This window comes from Oreochromis niloticus, linkage group LG3 (genome assembly GCF_001858045.2).
Source record: "Oreochromis niloticus isolate F11D_XX linkage group LG3, O_niloticus_UMD_NMBU, whole genome shotgun sequence".
Lineage (NCBI taxonomy): Eukaryota > Metazoa > Chordata > Actinopteri > Cichliformes > Cichlidae > Oreochromis > Oreochromis niloticus.
Window position 1 is genome coordinate 2,226,306 of NC_031967.2, and position 13,366 is coordinate 2,239,671.

Consider the following 13,366-nt stretch of genomic DNA (forward strand, 5'->3'; position numbering starts at 1 on the left):
GCCGCAGGTGTCGATCATTGACCTGCGGCCTAGGGTGTCCTGGTGCCACATGCAACTATGGACATTCTTGTGTCCGAACATGGTGTTAATTATGGACAAACTGCGATTTGCACAGAAGTCCAACAACAAAACACAGCTCGGGTTCAGATCAGGGAGGACGTTCCTTACAATCATGCCCCTACAGGTCCAGCTGTCATTTCCCACATGAACGTTGAAGTCTCCCAGTCGGACAACAGAGTCCCTAGGTGGAACAGCCTCAAGCACCCTGCTCAGGGACTCCAAGAAGGATGGGTACTCTAAACCATCATTCACCGCATAAGAGCAGACGAAATTCAGGACCCATTCCCCAACCTGAAGGCACAGGGAACAAACCCTCTCGTCCACTGGGAGAAAAACCCAACGTACAGCCAGCAAGCTGAGGGGATACTAGGATACCCCTCAGTATATTAATCTCTGTCTCTCTTCCACAGCATGTCTTTATCCTGTTTTTCTTCTTTCACCCCAACCGGTCGCAGCAGATGGCCGCCCCTCCCTGAGCCTGGTTCTGCCGGAGGTTTCTTCCTGTTAAAAGGGAGTTTTTCCTTCCCACTGTCGCCAAAGTGCTTGCTCATAGGGGGTCATATGATTGTTGGGTTTTTCTCTGTATTTATTATTGTGCTATCTACTGTACAATATAAAGCGCCTTGAGGCGACTTTGTTGTGATTTGGCGCTATATAAATAAAATTGAATTGAATTGAATTGAATACCCACCCCAGCCCACCGCCCCTCACAAGGGGCAACTCCAGACTGAGATAAAATCCAGCCCCTCTCGAGGAGACTGGTTCCAGAGCCCAAGCCGAGCGTTGAGGTGAGCTCCACTAATATCTAGCCAATATCTCTTAAACTCATGCACTAACTCAGGCTCTTCCCCACCACAGAGGTGACATTCCATGTCCCGATTGCTAGTCTTGGTTGCCGGGGATTGATCTGCGCGGGACTCTGCTCCTGGGCGCCACCCAGCACAGATTCCATCCATCCCTGTGGCGCCTCCTGCGGGTGGTGGGCTTGCAGGACGTTGGGCCTATGTCCCTTTAGGTGCAGCCACCAGACGTTCACCCTCGGTCTTCTGAATCGATCTTTGTCTGGTCCCTCAACCAGGACCAATTTGCCATGGGAGACCCTACCAGCGGGCAAAAGCCAGACAACGTAGCCCCTGGGATCCCTGGGACACATGAGCCCCTCCACCACGATAAGATACCGATTCGCGGAGGGGTACTGTTAAGACATTTATGTAATATAATTTTAAATAAAGTTATTCAAGTATTCATTCATTGTCAGGATTCAGACGCTTTCTGTAACATACAAAGCCCCCACACGAAAATTGAGTAAAAATAAAAGGGTTTATTGCAAACTTTTAACAGAAAACCGACAGGGCTGTTCAACAGACCACTGGGCAACCAATTAATACATAAAGAAAAAACAGCCAAGAGTAAAGGCTAAGGGTTAACTAACGCAAGCCAGCATCACAAAACTCTAATAAAACTAAGTTCAGCTATATACCAGGTTTAACAAACAAAGTGCAACACTGCGAACAGATTTAGCAAACAAAGTTCAAAAGAGAGGCAGACGAGGAGGACACTGCATGTTCACTTCTGAGCAGCAGTCCCCCCCCAGTGTGAAGGCTCTTCAGCCTACCCACAGGTGCACACAATCAGCCAGTCATTTCCTCTTGGAGTGTCATGGGATCTCCAGGCAGCCAATCGTCTGCGTGGACTGGCACACTTCAATCTGCATGGAAGAGGGCTGGCACAGGTCTCCCAGTAACCAATCAGCCAAGAGCCCTAGCACACTTGGATTTGCATAAATATAAAAATTTCATTTTCAAAAACCTCCTTCTGGACCCACCTAAATCTCTAGAGTCTCTGTTGAAACTGATATTGCACAGGTCTTGAGTAGAGGCGCTGCATGATGATGATAATGCTTCGATTGCACAATCCTAAGAATATAGAAATAGATATAGAAAATGACATAGATATAGCAAGATTGCATCTCCCTCCCTTTTTACAAAAAACTAATCTCACTTAGTAGAGAATAATGCATTAAGAACTAGCGAGCAATAACAGCAAAAGTTGGCAAGATTTAATGTAAAAATTATTGAGCAGCACTAATGAGATCAATACAGTAACCTGGAGACCCCCAAAATGGGAGTTATGTAACGTATGCACCACCTTGAAGTTACATATTATCCAAGAAGTTGAAGCTCTTTTCTTTTCCCTCCTGCTTCAGTGAGGTGAGGTTTGGATCCAGTATAAAAGGCCATTTCCCCTGCTTTTCAAGTTTTCTCAACCAGTGCAATTCTTCTTTGATGGTCATCTGGGCACAGGTCTTCATTAAAGCACAGATTCTCCAGTTCTGGTAGCCCTATAGGCATAGGTCCCGACGTCTTTTATAACATGAAAATTCAAGTATCTTGCTTTCCATTTTTTTAGCTCAATTTTATTGACTCTCTTGATAGTTTCATATTTTTTTTCACTTCTTTAATTTCATAGTGGATTAATTCCACTGACTCTTTCACATGATTAATTCTAGCTTACAGGTCATTAGCTCTTTCATTAAAAAATATACAATTATTTAGGATATAATATTTTGTGCCAAATCAACTTCTTCCAGTACTTTGCTTTTTGTTGGGGGTTTTGGTAGGAGTATTACCAAAACAATAATAATAATTTATTTAATTATTTGTTGTAACTGTAGAAAGTCATTGTAAGAGACGAAGAGAGTAGCAAATTAATTTTGCCGGATGGTGAAAATTACAGCACAAGAGGCTACTCAGACTGGCTCTTTTCATAAAGGGTTGTCGGGAGATGCTGCACCGAGTGTGCGTTTGGCAGGCCCCTTTATCAAGATGGGTTAAAGTGTTCAGCACCTATATAAATCCAGGTGCTGTTGTTGTCTTTAAAAATAGAAAATGCTCTCCAAGTAGATTGTTCTGGAGGTCAGTAATGTGATGTGGTGTGATGTATAATATGTTTTCCTTTGGCAGGCACTCAGCAACAAAAGCCAGCACAGCATCTCCTACACACTGTCACGGAGCCACTCTGTAATTGTGGAATACACCCATGACACCAACACAGATATGTTTCAGGTCAGTGTCTACACACACACACTCACACACACTGTTTCCTGTTGTAGAAAAAAAGGACACTGGAAAGTAAAAAATCGTGTAAAATATTGTAACAACATACCACAAACAGAAGACAGAACTGTACCACTGAACACTGGTTGGGGTGAAATCTGTTAACCTTTGAACACATACCCTTAGATAGTCTTAGCTCAAGGAAGAATATGAAAAGGAAAATAGTAACTCTAAAAACATAAGCTGAAATTTGATGATATTCATTTAACAGTATGACAAATCAAAGGATTATCGAGGTTTAATAATGGCTACAAGCCTTTATTCAAGCTTATTTATGTCTCTGAGGACGAAAAGGCTTAAAGATTACAATATTCTCTGATGTTCTTTGTCACTAATTGACCTAATTATAACATATTTACAAAATTAAACTAATATTTTTTGTTATTCTGCTTCAGACTTTAAAGCAATTGTTATTTTTCCATTGGTATGTTAGACTGAGAACACACTCTATAGATCTGTCCTACTTGGATACTAAACATAAAGCTGTAAAACCAGCAACAACTGTTTTCCAGTCTGCAGTCAGACCTGTTTGCCCTCAGCAGGTTGCAGTTGTTTTCCAGCCAAAGACCCAAACAAAGCCAGGGCTCCACTGTTCTCTATTTAAGGGTCAGATCCATGAGTGGAATTTAGCTTGTACTGCTAACAGCTGTAAAGACGGTTGTCTTTGGGTAGAGTCCCAGCTCCTTCTGGATGATACACAAAAAAAGTCTGCATGTTTTTCAGGGACCTTTTGTCTGGTACAGCCTATTTCTAGTAACAATTAAAAATACTGTTTCTGTCACACATTGATCTTTTCATAATTAAAATATACACGAGACGGGCTCGAAAGCATTTTGTTAGTTGACTCTCACTTTGTTGAAAATCAAAATGCAGCACCACATAGTAAACACAGAGACGTATCCGTTGTATACGGACTTGATTGGTTCTCATGTGGTCCTTTTCTACTCAGAGCGGTCAAAGTGAAATCACTAACACACGCAAGTGTTTTACTACTTTATGTATTTAGTCAAATGTTACTAAAACTGGCTTCTGCCATTCAAAATTTATGGACAGAATTTTTTTTGTTAATCCAGGTTCCACCATCTTTCAGAATAATAATCTTTATGCTGGCATTATACTTTCCACATCTAAGAATATGCCTGGGAACTAAGTAAATCAATTTAGTCTTATTATTATTATAGGGCCTTAACGTCCCTTTACACAGTAAGGTCCATAAAGTATTACTAAAAAAATCACACAGCTGACAAAAACCAAAGAAAGAAAAAATCAGCTGGAACATGATTATCTTCTAGAGGATTCTTCACTCGAATGATGCTTGTATACAAATAATTGCACATGTCTCTAAATCATGCACAATAAGACTCTGCACTGGACTATTTGTGCTCAGCATGTCTTTGTAACGGTCTCTCTCGGTTCTCTCAGATTGGCCGGTCCACAGAAAGCATGATTGATTTTGTGGTGACGGACACAGCAGGCAGCAGTGGTCAAGTTGGGGGTGCGGTGGGGGAGGGCGGAGGCCAATCAATTCAGAGCACCATCTCACGATACGCCTGCCGCATCATGTGTGAGCGCAGTGCTCCCTACACGGCTCGCATCTACGCCGCTGGCTTTGACTCTTCCAAGAACATCTTCCTGGGGGTGAGTGTTCCCTCCCACGTGGGTGTCAGGCATCGCTTGGTACGCGCCACTGGTAACCATAGCAACCACGGTAGTTTGACAGAAGGGATGTGGTTGTTCCACCCACGTGTGACATCACAGCTGCAGGAATGCATGTCTGTTCATGTGATCGAGCTGCATGAAAACGTGAAGGTGTGTGTGTGTGTGTGTGTGTGTGTGTGTGTGTGTGTGTGTGTGTGTGTGTGTGTGTGTGGGAGGGAGTTAATAGTTGTTGCTCATGAGTTATGAAAGAGACTTTGGTCATGTGTTTATCTTCACAGCTATGACTTTTAAGACTAGTCAGTAAACAGATCACATGTCATAACATGTATGATCCAAATTATTTTTGGTGCTGTGTTTAGTGTCTTACAGCTGAGTTCATCACTCCCTGCAAACAACAACAGCAGACAGTGATGCAGGGAAGCAGCAGCAGCATATTTTGCAGCATGAATGGTCTAACTATAATAGTGGGAAGTTTAAATCCTAGATTTAAAAGTGGAGAGAACGTCTTTCTCCTCTCCTGTGGCTGGTTTCATGGGACAGAGATTTAAAGGCTCTGCCTCCCATTTTTAATTTTGGAACTTTAAACGCAACAAGTAAGTCTGCACTCTGGGAATGAAGTGCCTTCTCAAAGTAATATGTTAAGTCTTTAAGATGAAGCCTGGTCATTTAGGACTTTGTACCCGAGATAAGGATTTTAAATTAAATTATGGATTCAGGGAAGACTAGCCAGAGAAACGGGTCTGCATGTTTAGTCACTGTTAGAGCTCTTAGTATAGAGTTTGCAGCACAGCTAGTTTTTACAGTTAAAGGGCACAAAAAAACATTATCTATGTACACCTGTATAATTTCTTTTGTTTATTTATGTTTTGTGACTTCATACATAAACATAACTGAGTATTTATTGTGCTTAGAAATGGAAATGTTTGCTCACATTTGCTCACCAAGTGAAAAAACTAACATAATGTTGGTTATAGTGGAAGACCATGGCTAAGTTTGTATATCAGAAGGTGACTTGTTAAACCAGCACAGTGCATTTTCCTTTTATACCAATGCTGTCTACTACTCTCTGTAGTAAAGTATTGAGAGCTGTAATAAGGTCTGTTGGGCCAAGCACAGATATTAGTCCACTGTCTGATACCAAGATCATTAGTAACTTTGACCTGTTGTTTCTGCGCTGTGATGAACCTGAAATCCTGACTGAAATTATACAAACGATCACAGAGCCTATTTAGATCAACTTTTTGAGAATTTTGGCTAAAACACATGGATTAAATTTACATTTTTTAAAGTAACAGCTTAATTATATCTACCTTAAAAACCTGTGGTACATAACTTATTAATAACAACAAACTCATCTATGCTTTATTTAGTGTCAGAACTTTTTAAAAGAGTTTTATAGGGATGGGTTCTTGTGCATTTGACTTCAATCTGCATAAAGTAGCCCAGAGAGATCAATAGGAGAGAAGGGGTCTGTAAAATATCAGCAGTGTCTAAGTTTGACTTGCTAACAGATGTGTGACTCGAGGCGGCTGTGGTTACAAAGTTACTGAACTCATTACTACTGGGAGCTAAAGCAAAACGATGCTCAAAAGTGCTGCGACTCTTTGTCAGCCAGGCTAAAGTACTGAAAAGCAACATAGTGTCATTCTGGTTTTCCCTTCATCAGTAACTAGTAACTGTTACTAGGTTTAAAGGAGGTTTCTGAAACAGTTACAGTCTCTCTATGCTAAGTGAAATCCTGTAGTTGAACATCATTTGTTTTGGGATGTGACATGAAGAGACAGTATAGCAAGTAGTTTGCCTGAACTAGCTTGCATGCTTTTCTTCATTTATTATAATACTGTACTCACCAAATTAAATAATCTATACATGTTATGGTTACATACAACAGTTTTCTACTCTGGACTCATCAGATACTGGTGCCTCTGACTCCCTAAACAAGTAGTCTGCAAACCTGTGGATAATTTCACCAACTAAACCAGTTTTTATCTCTCTGGGTGTGTTCTCACCCTCAAAGACATGCATGTTAACTTAATTCATTCTAAATTAACTGCAAGTCTGGGACAGTTAGTGGTGAATCTGACTTCTACAATATATAAATGCATATGTGATATGAGCTATCTGGGGATAGTTTTTCAAATTAGCCTCCAGTTGTTAGTTTCCGTACTGTATTTGAAATATTCCTTCCTTTCTAAATGTATTTTAAAATATGAAATCGTAAGAACCATAGCAGAAGCTAGGGTGGGGCAATTTAAAATGTGATACCTCTGTGCAAAGAGTACTGAGGAATAATAATAAGAGATTCATTGAGACCCCTGACAACGTGGCTATCAGAACTAAATTTATGGACTGCTTTTCTACTCTACCTGAGCACTCAAAGCGCTTTACACAACACAAATGTATAATATTGTACGGAGCAAATGTTGTCTTTTCATTAATATTTAACAGCTTTGTTGTTTGTTACTGTTGCCTTTCCGTCAGAGCAAAGCTGTGTGGTTGTTCTCGTCTGACCTCTGGCATCAACAAGATATTTTCAGCCAGTATTGCTGCTAACTGGATATTTTCTCATTTCTCTGTAAGCTGAGATGGATGTGCAGGTCAGCAGTTTCAGAAATAATTAGACTAAACACTTCTGGCACCGACCACCGTGCCACATTCAAAGTCACTCAAAGCACCTTTTTACCATTTAGCATTTGGCAAAGCCTGACCAGAGATTGTAGCCCTGCACACTTCAGAATCCATCCTGCTTCTTTAATCAGCAGTAACATAAACACTGGGAGTGTAGTTTCATTGTCAGCCATACAATCCATGTTATAACACTGTCTCCACTGTGTTTGGCAGATGAAGATGTATCTAAATCTACTTCCTTTCCTTCTCCATCATTGTGGTACAAGGTTGTTTCATCTGTCCAGAGAAACTTTTTTCCAAGCAGGAGGCTTTAGATGTTTTCTGGCAAAGTCTAATTTGGCCTTCCTGTTTTGAGTGTAACACCTAGTTTGCACCTTGTTGTTGTGCATATTTACATTCATGAAGCGGCTGTTGATTGTGGACTTGGAAAGAAATCTATAGTCATTTAATTTAGTTCATATTGAGGCGACTAGCTATAGACAGAGAGATACTTTATTCATCCCACGAGGGAAATTGTTGTGTTACAGCAGCGTGATAAAGAATAAAAATAAACAAGAAATAAACAGCATAGTTAAAATAAAAGTGGCACAGGCACCTGTTAAGGGTCTTATATATACATATATATTGTACATCTATACACCTAATCATTTTTATTATACCTGATTATATTCTGATCAGTATTAGGTATAATTAACTAGCACAGGACAGACTGGATGATGGCAGTTTAGAAGATGAACAGTACGCAGTGTGTACAACCTCTGCTGGGCCTTCGTCCAGACAGAGTCTATATGTGAGGACCACTTCAGATTGTGTGTAAAGGCAGATCCCAGGAATCTGAAGTGAGAGTATTTTTGAGGATGATGAGACGATGATGGTGGGAAGGTTTCTCAGAAAGTCCATCATCATCTCCACAGTGTTGAACAGGCTCAGCTCCAAGTATTTCAACACCACTCTTTCAAAAGACTTCATAACCACAAACGTCAGTGCGACAGGCCTGTAGTCATTCAATCATGTCATGGTGGATTTCTTTGGGACTAGGATGATGGTGCAACATTAGAAGCAGGAGGACACTTCGCACAGCTCCAGAGACCTGTTAAAGATCCAGCTGAAAACGGATCAGTTGATCAGCACAGACTTTCAGGCAGGAGGGGGGCACACCGCCGGGTCCTGCAGCCTTCCTGGTCTTCTGTCTTTGGAAGAGCAGAAAGAGCAGACACAGGAGGAAAAGGACAACGTAACATAAACTGACATCTAGCAATAATAAAAGTCACTTTTAATTAAAGATAACATTTAAGATATGATAAGATGAGATAAGGGATAATGGAATATATTTAAACTGATGGACTGGGGTCATACTGTAGAATCTACATGGTAACTTACAGCATCACAACCCTACGTCCTGACCGTCCACTTAACCTGAAGTGCACTTCATGAGAACTCTAACTACAGCTTTGGTTGACGCAGCCAGCAACAGCTGAAGGGCATGGAAGGTTACCTCATAAGTTACTAAGTAGATTTCCTGCAGAAGTCTAAGTCAGGCATAAATGAGGCATAAGCAGAAGAAAACGGGTCGATGTTAGTTAATCTGGCCCTAAATGTTACTTTTTCTTTAAAATGCCAACATTTATATTAAAGGAATATTTTTCACTGGCTGTTCTGTCATTTGACCTCCATAAAACACTGTTGTTAGAACACACTGTGGCAAGTGTGCACATTTTGTAGTCCATCTACTGTATCCCTGCCTCAAGAAACAAACCCCTCCAAACGCCTGGGTCATTAAAACATGGCCATGCTCTCCTCCAGCTCTAAGACTGTTTTGATCTCACAGACTGGTCCATCTATGGAGAGCAGGAACTGGAGACCTTCAGTCTGTCCTGTGTGTACAGAATGTGACAGAAGCCAAAGCAACTGGTGTAGAGCACCCACAATTTCATTGTACATGTACGAGGTCACAGCTGACTGTTCTCTTTTCCTAAGTCCGTAGTGATTCTCCTATCCACTAAAAGAGGTTAGGAATAGGACATAGGAGGTACTTTTGGAACGCTCCCCTAGTTTCTGATGAGCACAAAATAAGCACAGCTTTCAATGACAACAGCCGACTGTGGCAGTGGCGTAAAGGTTGGATGCCAATAGGTGAGGAGCTTTATGTAAGCGCTGTGTGGCATGAAAGGAGAAAGAGCTTGATTTACTTTGGTACATTTTTAATTTATGTCTATTTTCAGCTAAATTATGCACTGTAAATATAAATGAGGCCCAGTGACACTGACCTGTGTCAATAGAAAATTATAAAAATCCACAAAATATGAAACAGAGACCTGATCATAGTTTGTATTGGGATAAATTTACATTTGGTTAAAAATGATGTTTGATCTGTTTCATGCATCTTACTGTGATGTTTTATGTAAAAAAATAAACACAGAAATATTTTGTTTTCAAGTCCACAAAAGCTTTTTCTAAGTTAAATTACAGTCCGAATGAAGAATGCAGCCTTTTATGTTTAATAAATGTTATTTTTATTGTATGTCAAATATTTTTAATTTATGAACTCTTAGTGTGTTTTTCAAAGTCATCATTTTCCATGTTATTTTTAAGACATTTAAAATGTTACATTGAAATAATTCAAATAAAAATGAAACAAACATTCGTACATTTTTTACATATCAGAAGTGTACTCTTATAACTAGTTGCCAAATGTCTTTGTTTACTCTTTAACTGTCACAAAGTACGCAAACAACATAACCTCAGTGTTAGTGTTACAATCATGAAAGATTCCACTTTTATCAAGAGCATCAAATGTCTTTGAACCAAAGCACCTGCAGATCCTTGGTGCTGTAAAAGCTTTTTAAAGTACATGTGAGAAATCTGCTATTTCATCAGGAGAGTTGATTTGCATCCTCTGAGTTTATTCTGAGGCATGGGTGCATCTCTGTGCTTTAGTCAGTACATTGGTCATCCTATACTGAGCTAGCAGAAGAAAAGTGCAGCCATAGCTGTTTTCTTACCAACCATCTCTAACAACAACCTCCAACACCTCATTCATGTTAACCTGAATATCTGCCTGCTCTGTGTGTGTCCATGCGGGGTCTCTAAGGAGCGTGCTGCCAAATGGAGAACATCAGATGGCCTGATGGATGGTCTGACTACCAATGGTGTGCTGGTCATGCACCCAGCGGGCGAGTTTGTGTCTGAGCCGGCTCCTGGGGTCTGGAGAGAAATCTCAGTCTGTGGAAATGTCTTTGCACTGAGGGAGACACGCTCAGCCCAGCAGAGAGGAAAACTGGTAAGAAAGGAGCTGATGGCTAAATGTGTTTCATGCAGACTTCATGTGGATACAAGTGTCCAAACTACTGAGCCTGACTTAAAAACTTGAAATTGCGGGGCTTTCTTTTGATGATTGATTCATCACAGACTGCAAAGCTAAACAATATCTAAACCTATGAATAACTGTATTTAAAGAGTCTGTTATGTTTTTTTAATCAATATTTCAAAAAGGAGGAAAGGCGTCCTCTCAGCAGTGTGTATTAGCTCCTGATGTGTGTTTGAGTGCAATTCTTTAAATGGGATTTAAAGCCAGTTAAATTAGCTTAAATTAGTAACATGCAGTGTTTCTGCGCTGCAGTTAAACTGCACGCTATTCTTTAAAACATGTAAAGGCCTGTAGCCACAAGGAGCAAAAAACAAAGAAAAGAAAAATGTCAGTATACTCAGTGCACAGTCGTACAGCACAGTCTCTCTGATATTTAATTAGGAGGCAATGATTTGGTTGGTTCCTCTGTTATTACAGTAATATTGAGTCGAATAACGAACTCAACTTAAACCAAACTTAACTTAAATTTAGGTCTTGGTTGGTTTTATACAAACATTTCTTGGCCCATAATAAACATGAAGTTTTTACCAGCATGTGGATGATTTTAATTCCAGTAACAGTTTCAGCTGATTTACAGAGAAAAACGTTCTGAGGAAACGATTCTCTAGACCAAAGCTGGACTAACACAGTACTTTGTTTTGAAACATTCAAGCTGTTGGCTGCACACCATCCTGTGATGATGAATGAAATCTTATTTTTCAGTCCATTTCTGGGGCCTGCTGAATAATCTAAATCTAAATAATCTAATATAAAAGCTAATCTAATAATCGAAATGATCACAGAAGGTATACAAGTTAAGTCAAGCAGTCAAAGATGAACTGCAGCTTAAGGACTGTGACCTTAGACCAGCGTTAGAAATAATGACAATAGTCAAAGTAACTAGGGAGTATTTATTCTTAGCGCATTGAAAGAAGATGCAAATAAAAAAACAATAAATGCATAAACACAGAGTTTTCTTTGTCTTTTGAGTAAATACATTTAAATGTGACTGATTTTTTTTTTTCTGCCTGAGGTCAGACATTTGCTAAAACCCTAAATTTCATTGGGGCCGCTGCTCCAGAAGATGCTGTACACTCCATAGATTGCTACATCCCATTGTGTGGTGGCATAGAAGTGAAAATCCTGCAGAGTTTTGTCAAGTTTAAGAAAATTCCCAAAATTCCAAGAATACAAAAGCTGATAGTGACTGGTTCAGTTTTCTGATAATGATGCTTTCCTTGCTTCATATCTACACCCACATTTTGCTTTTTCTGTTCTGGTCTGAAGGTTGAAAATGAGTCAAACACACTCCAGGATGGTTCTCTGATTGATCTGTGTGGAGCAACGTTGCTGTGGAGGACCCCCACTGGATTGCGGCATACTCCTACTCTCAAACAGCTGGAGTGCCTTCGACAGGAGCTGAACGCTGCGAGGCCTCAGTGTCCTGTGGGCTTCAACACGCTGGCCTTCCCCAGCCTGGCCCAGCGCGAGATTGTCGACAAGAAGCAACCCTGGGTTTATGTCAACTGCGGTCACGTACACGGCTACCATAACTGGGGCTACCGGAAAGAAAAAGGCCCCCCCGGCCCTGGAGGCACAGCACCTGCCGGCACAGGTGAGAGGGAGTGCCCTATGTGTCGAAGAGTAGGCCCCTACGTGCCGTTGTGGTTGGGCTGTGAGGGTGGATTGTACCTGGACGCTGGGCCACCCACTCATGCTTTCTGCCCCTGTGGTCACGTTTGCTCAGAAAAGACAGTAGCAGGATGGAGCCAGATCCCATTACCCCACGGCACTCATGCCTTTCATGCTGCCTGCCCTTTCTGTGGTACCTGGTTGACAGGAGAGCAGGGCCACATCAAACTCATCTTCCAGGGGCCCGTTGATTGAAGCTGAGAGAATTCAGTGCGGGCGGATTGACTAAGGACCTGCTGACTAAAGACTGTGTGTGCTGACATGATAAGCTGAAAGCAACTTGCAATAGTACATACCAAGGCTTCACATGGAATATGAGGTGTATGGAGAGTATGTAAAATAAATTGTGTTGAAAACAACATGTCTGTATCTTTTTTCCTGTGTCAGCATTCTAATAGCTAGACTGCTGCTCGCATCCATGTAGGATGCAGCTGGTAAACAGTACAGCCAGGGGGCGCCAGGGGGAGAAAAGGGTCCATGACAGGGGCCCTAGAAAACAGCAGAACAATCTATTAGTCTTTTTTTTAAAGAAAAAAGACAGAAATGATTAACCTATCACCATAATGTGTGCTTCACAAGCTACTTGTTGTACATGTTTGTTTCCTAGCATTAGTTTTGTTTTGTTTTTGGGAACAAAGAATAAAATCCAGTCTCTGACCCGGCCTCCCCCCTCCTTATTTCATGATTTGGTTTTGTCCAGATGCCAACGCTGAGCCCAGGAGTGGTGAGGAGGGCTCCATTAAAAAAGAAGTCTGGGTTTCAAAAAAGAAAAGAGACAATTGGACACTAGAAATGTGTCTAATTGCAGGAGGCCCCTTGGAAAATTACTAATTTAAAAAAAAAAGATATCCAAAGGATTATTTAA

At 40.9% G+C, this 13,366-nt stretch overlaps 1 protein-coding gene across 12 annotated transcripts in view; it reads left to right on the forward strand.

The window, feature by feature from the left end:
- The window catches only part of peli3 (pellino E3 ubiquitin protein ligase family member 3), a 43,059-nt gene extending 30,197 nt beyond the window's left edge, over positions 1–12,862 (forward strand). For all 12 annotated transcript variants that reach the window (XM_013267363.3, XM_019348806.2, XM_019348794.2 and 9 more), the window contains 4 exons: positions 3,024–3,125; positions 4,599–4,814; positions 10,555–10,743; positions 12,097–12,862. In XM_013267363.3, the coding sequence (XP_013122817.1) occupies positions 3,024–3,125; positions 4,599–4,814; positions 10,555–10,743; positions 12,097–12,696 (1,107 nt within the window). In that variant the 3' untranslated portion in view covers positions 12,697–12,862. The remainder of the gene's footprint in view (positions 1–3,023; positions 3,126–4,598; positions 4,815–10,554; positions 10,744–12,096) is intronic.
- The last annotated feature ends 504 nt before the right edge of the window (positions 12,863–13,366 follow it).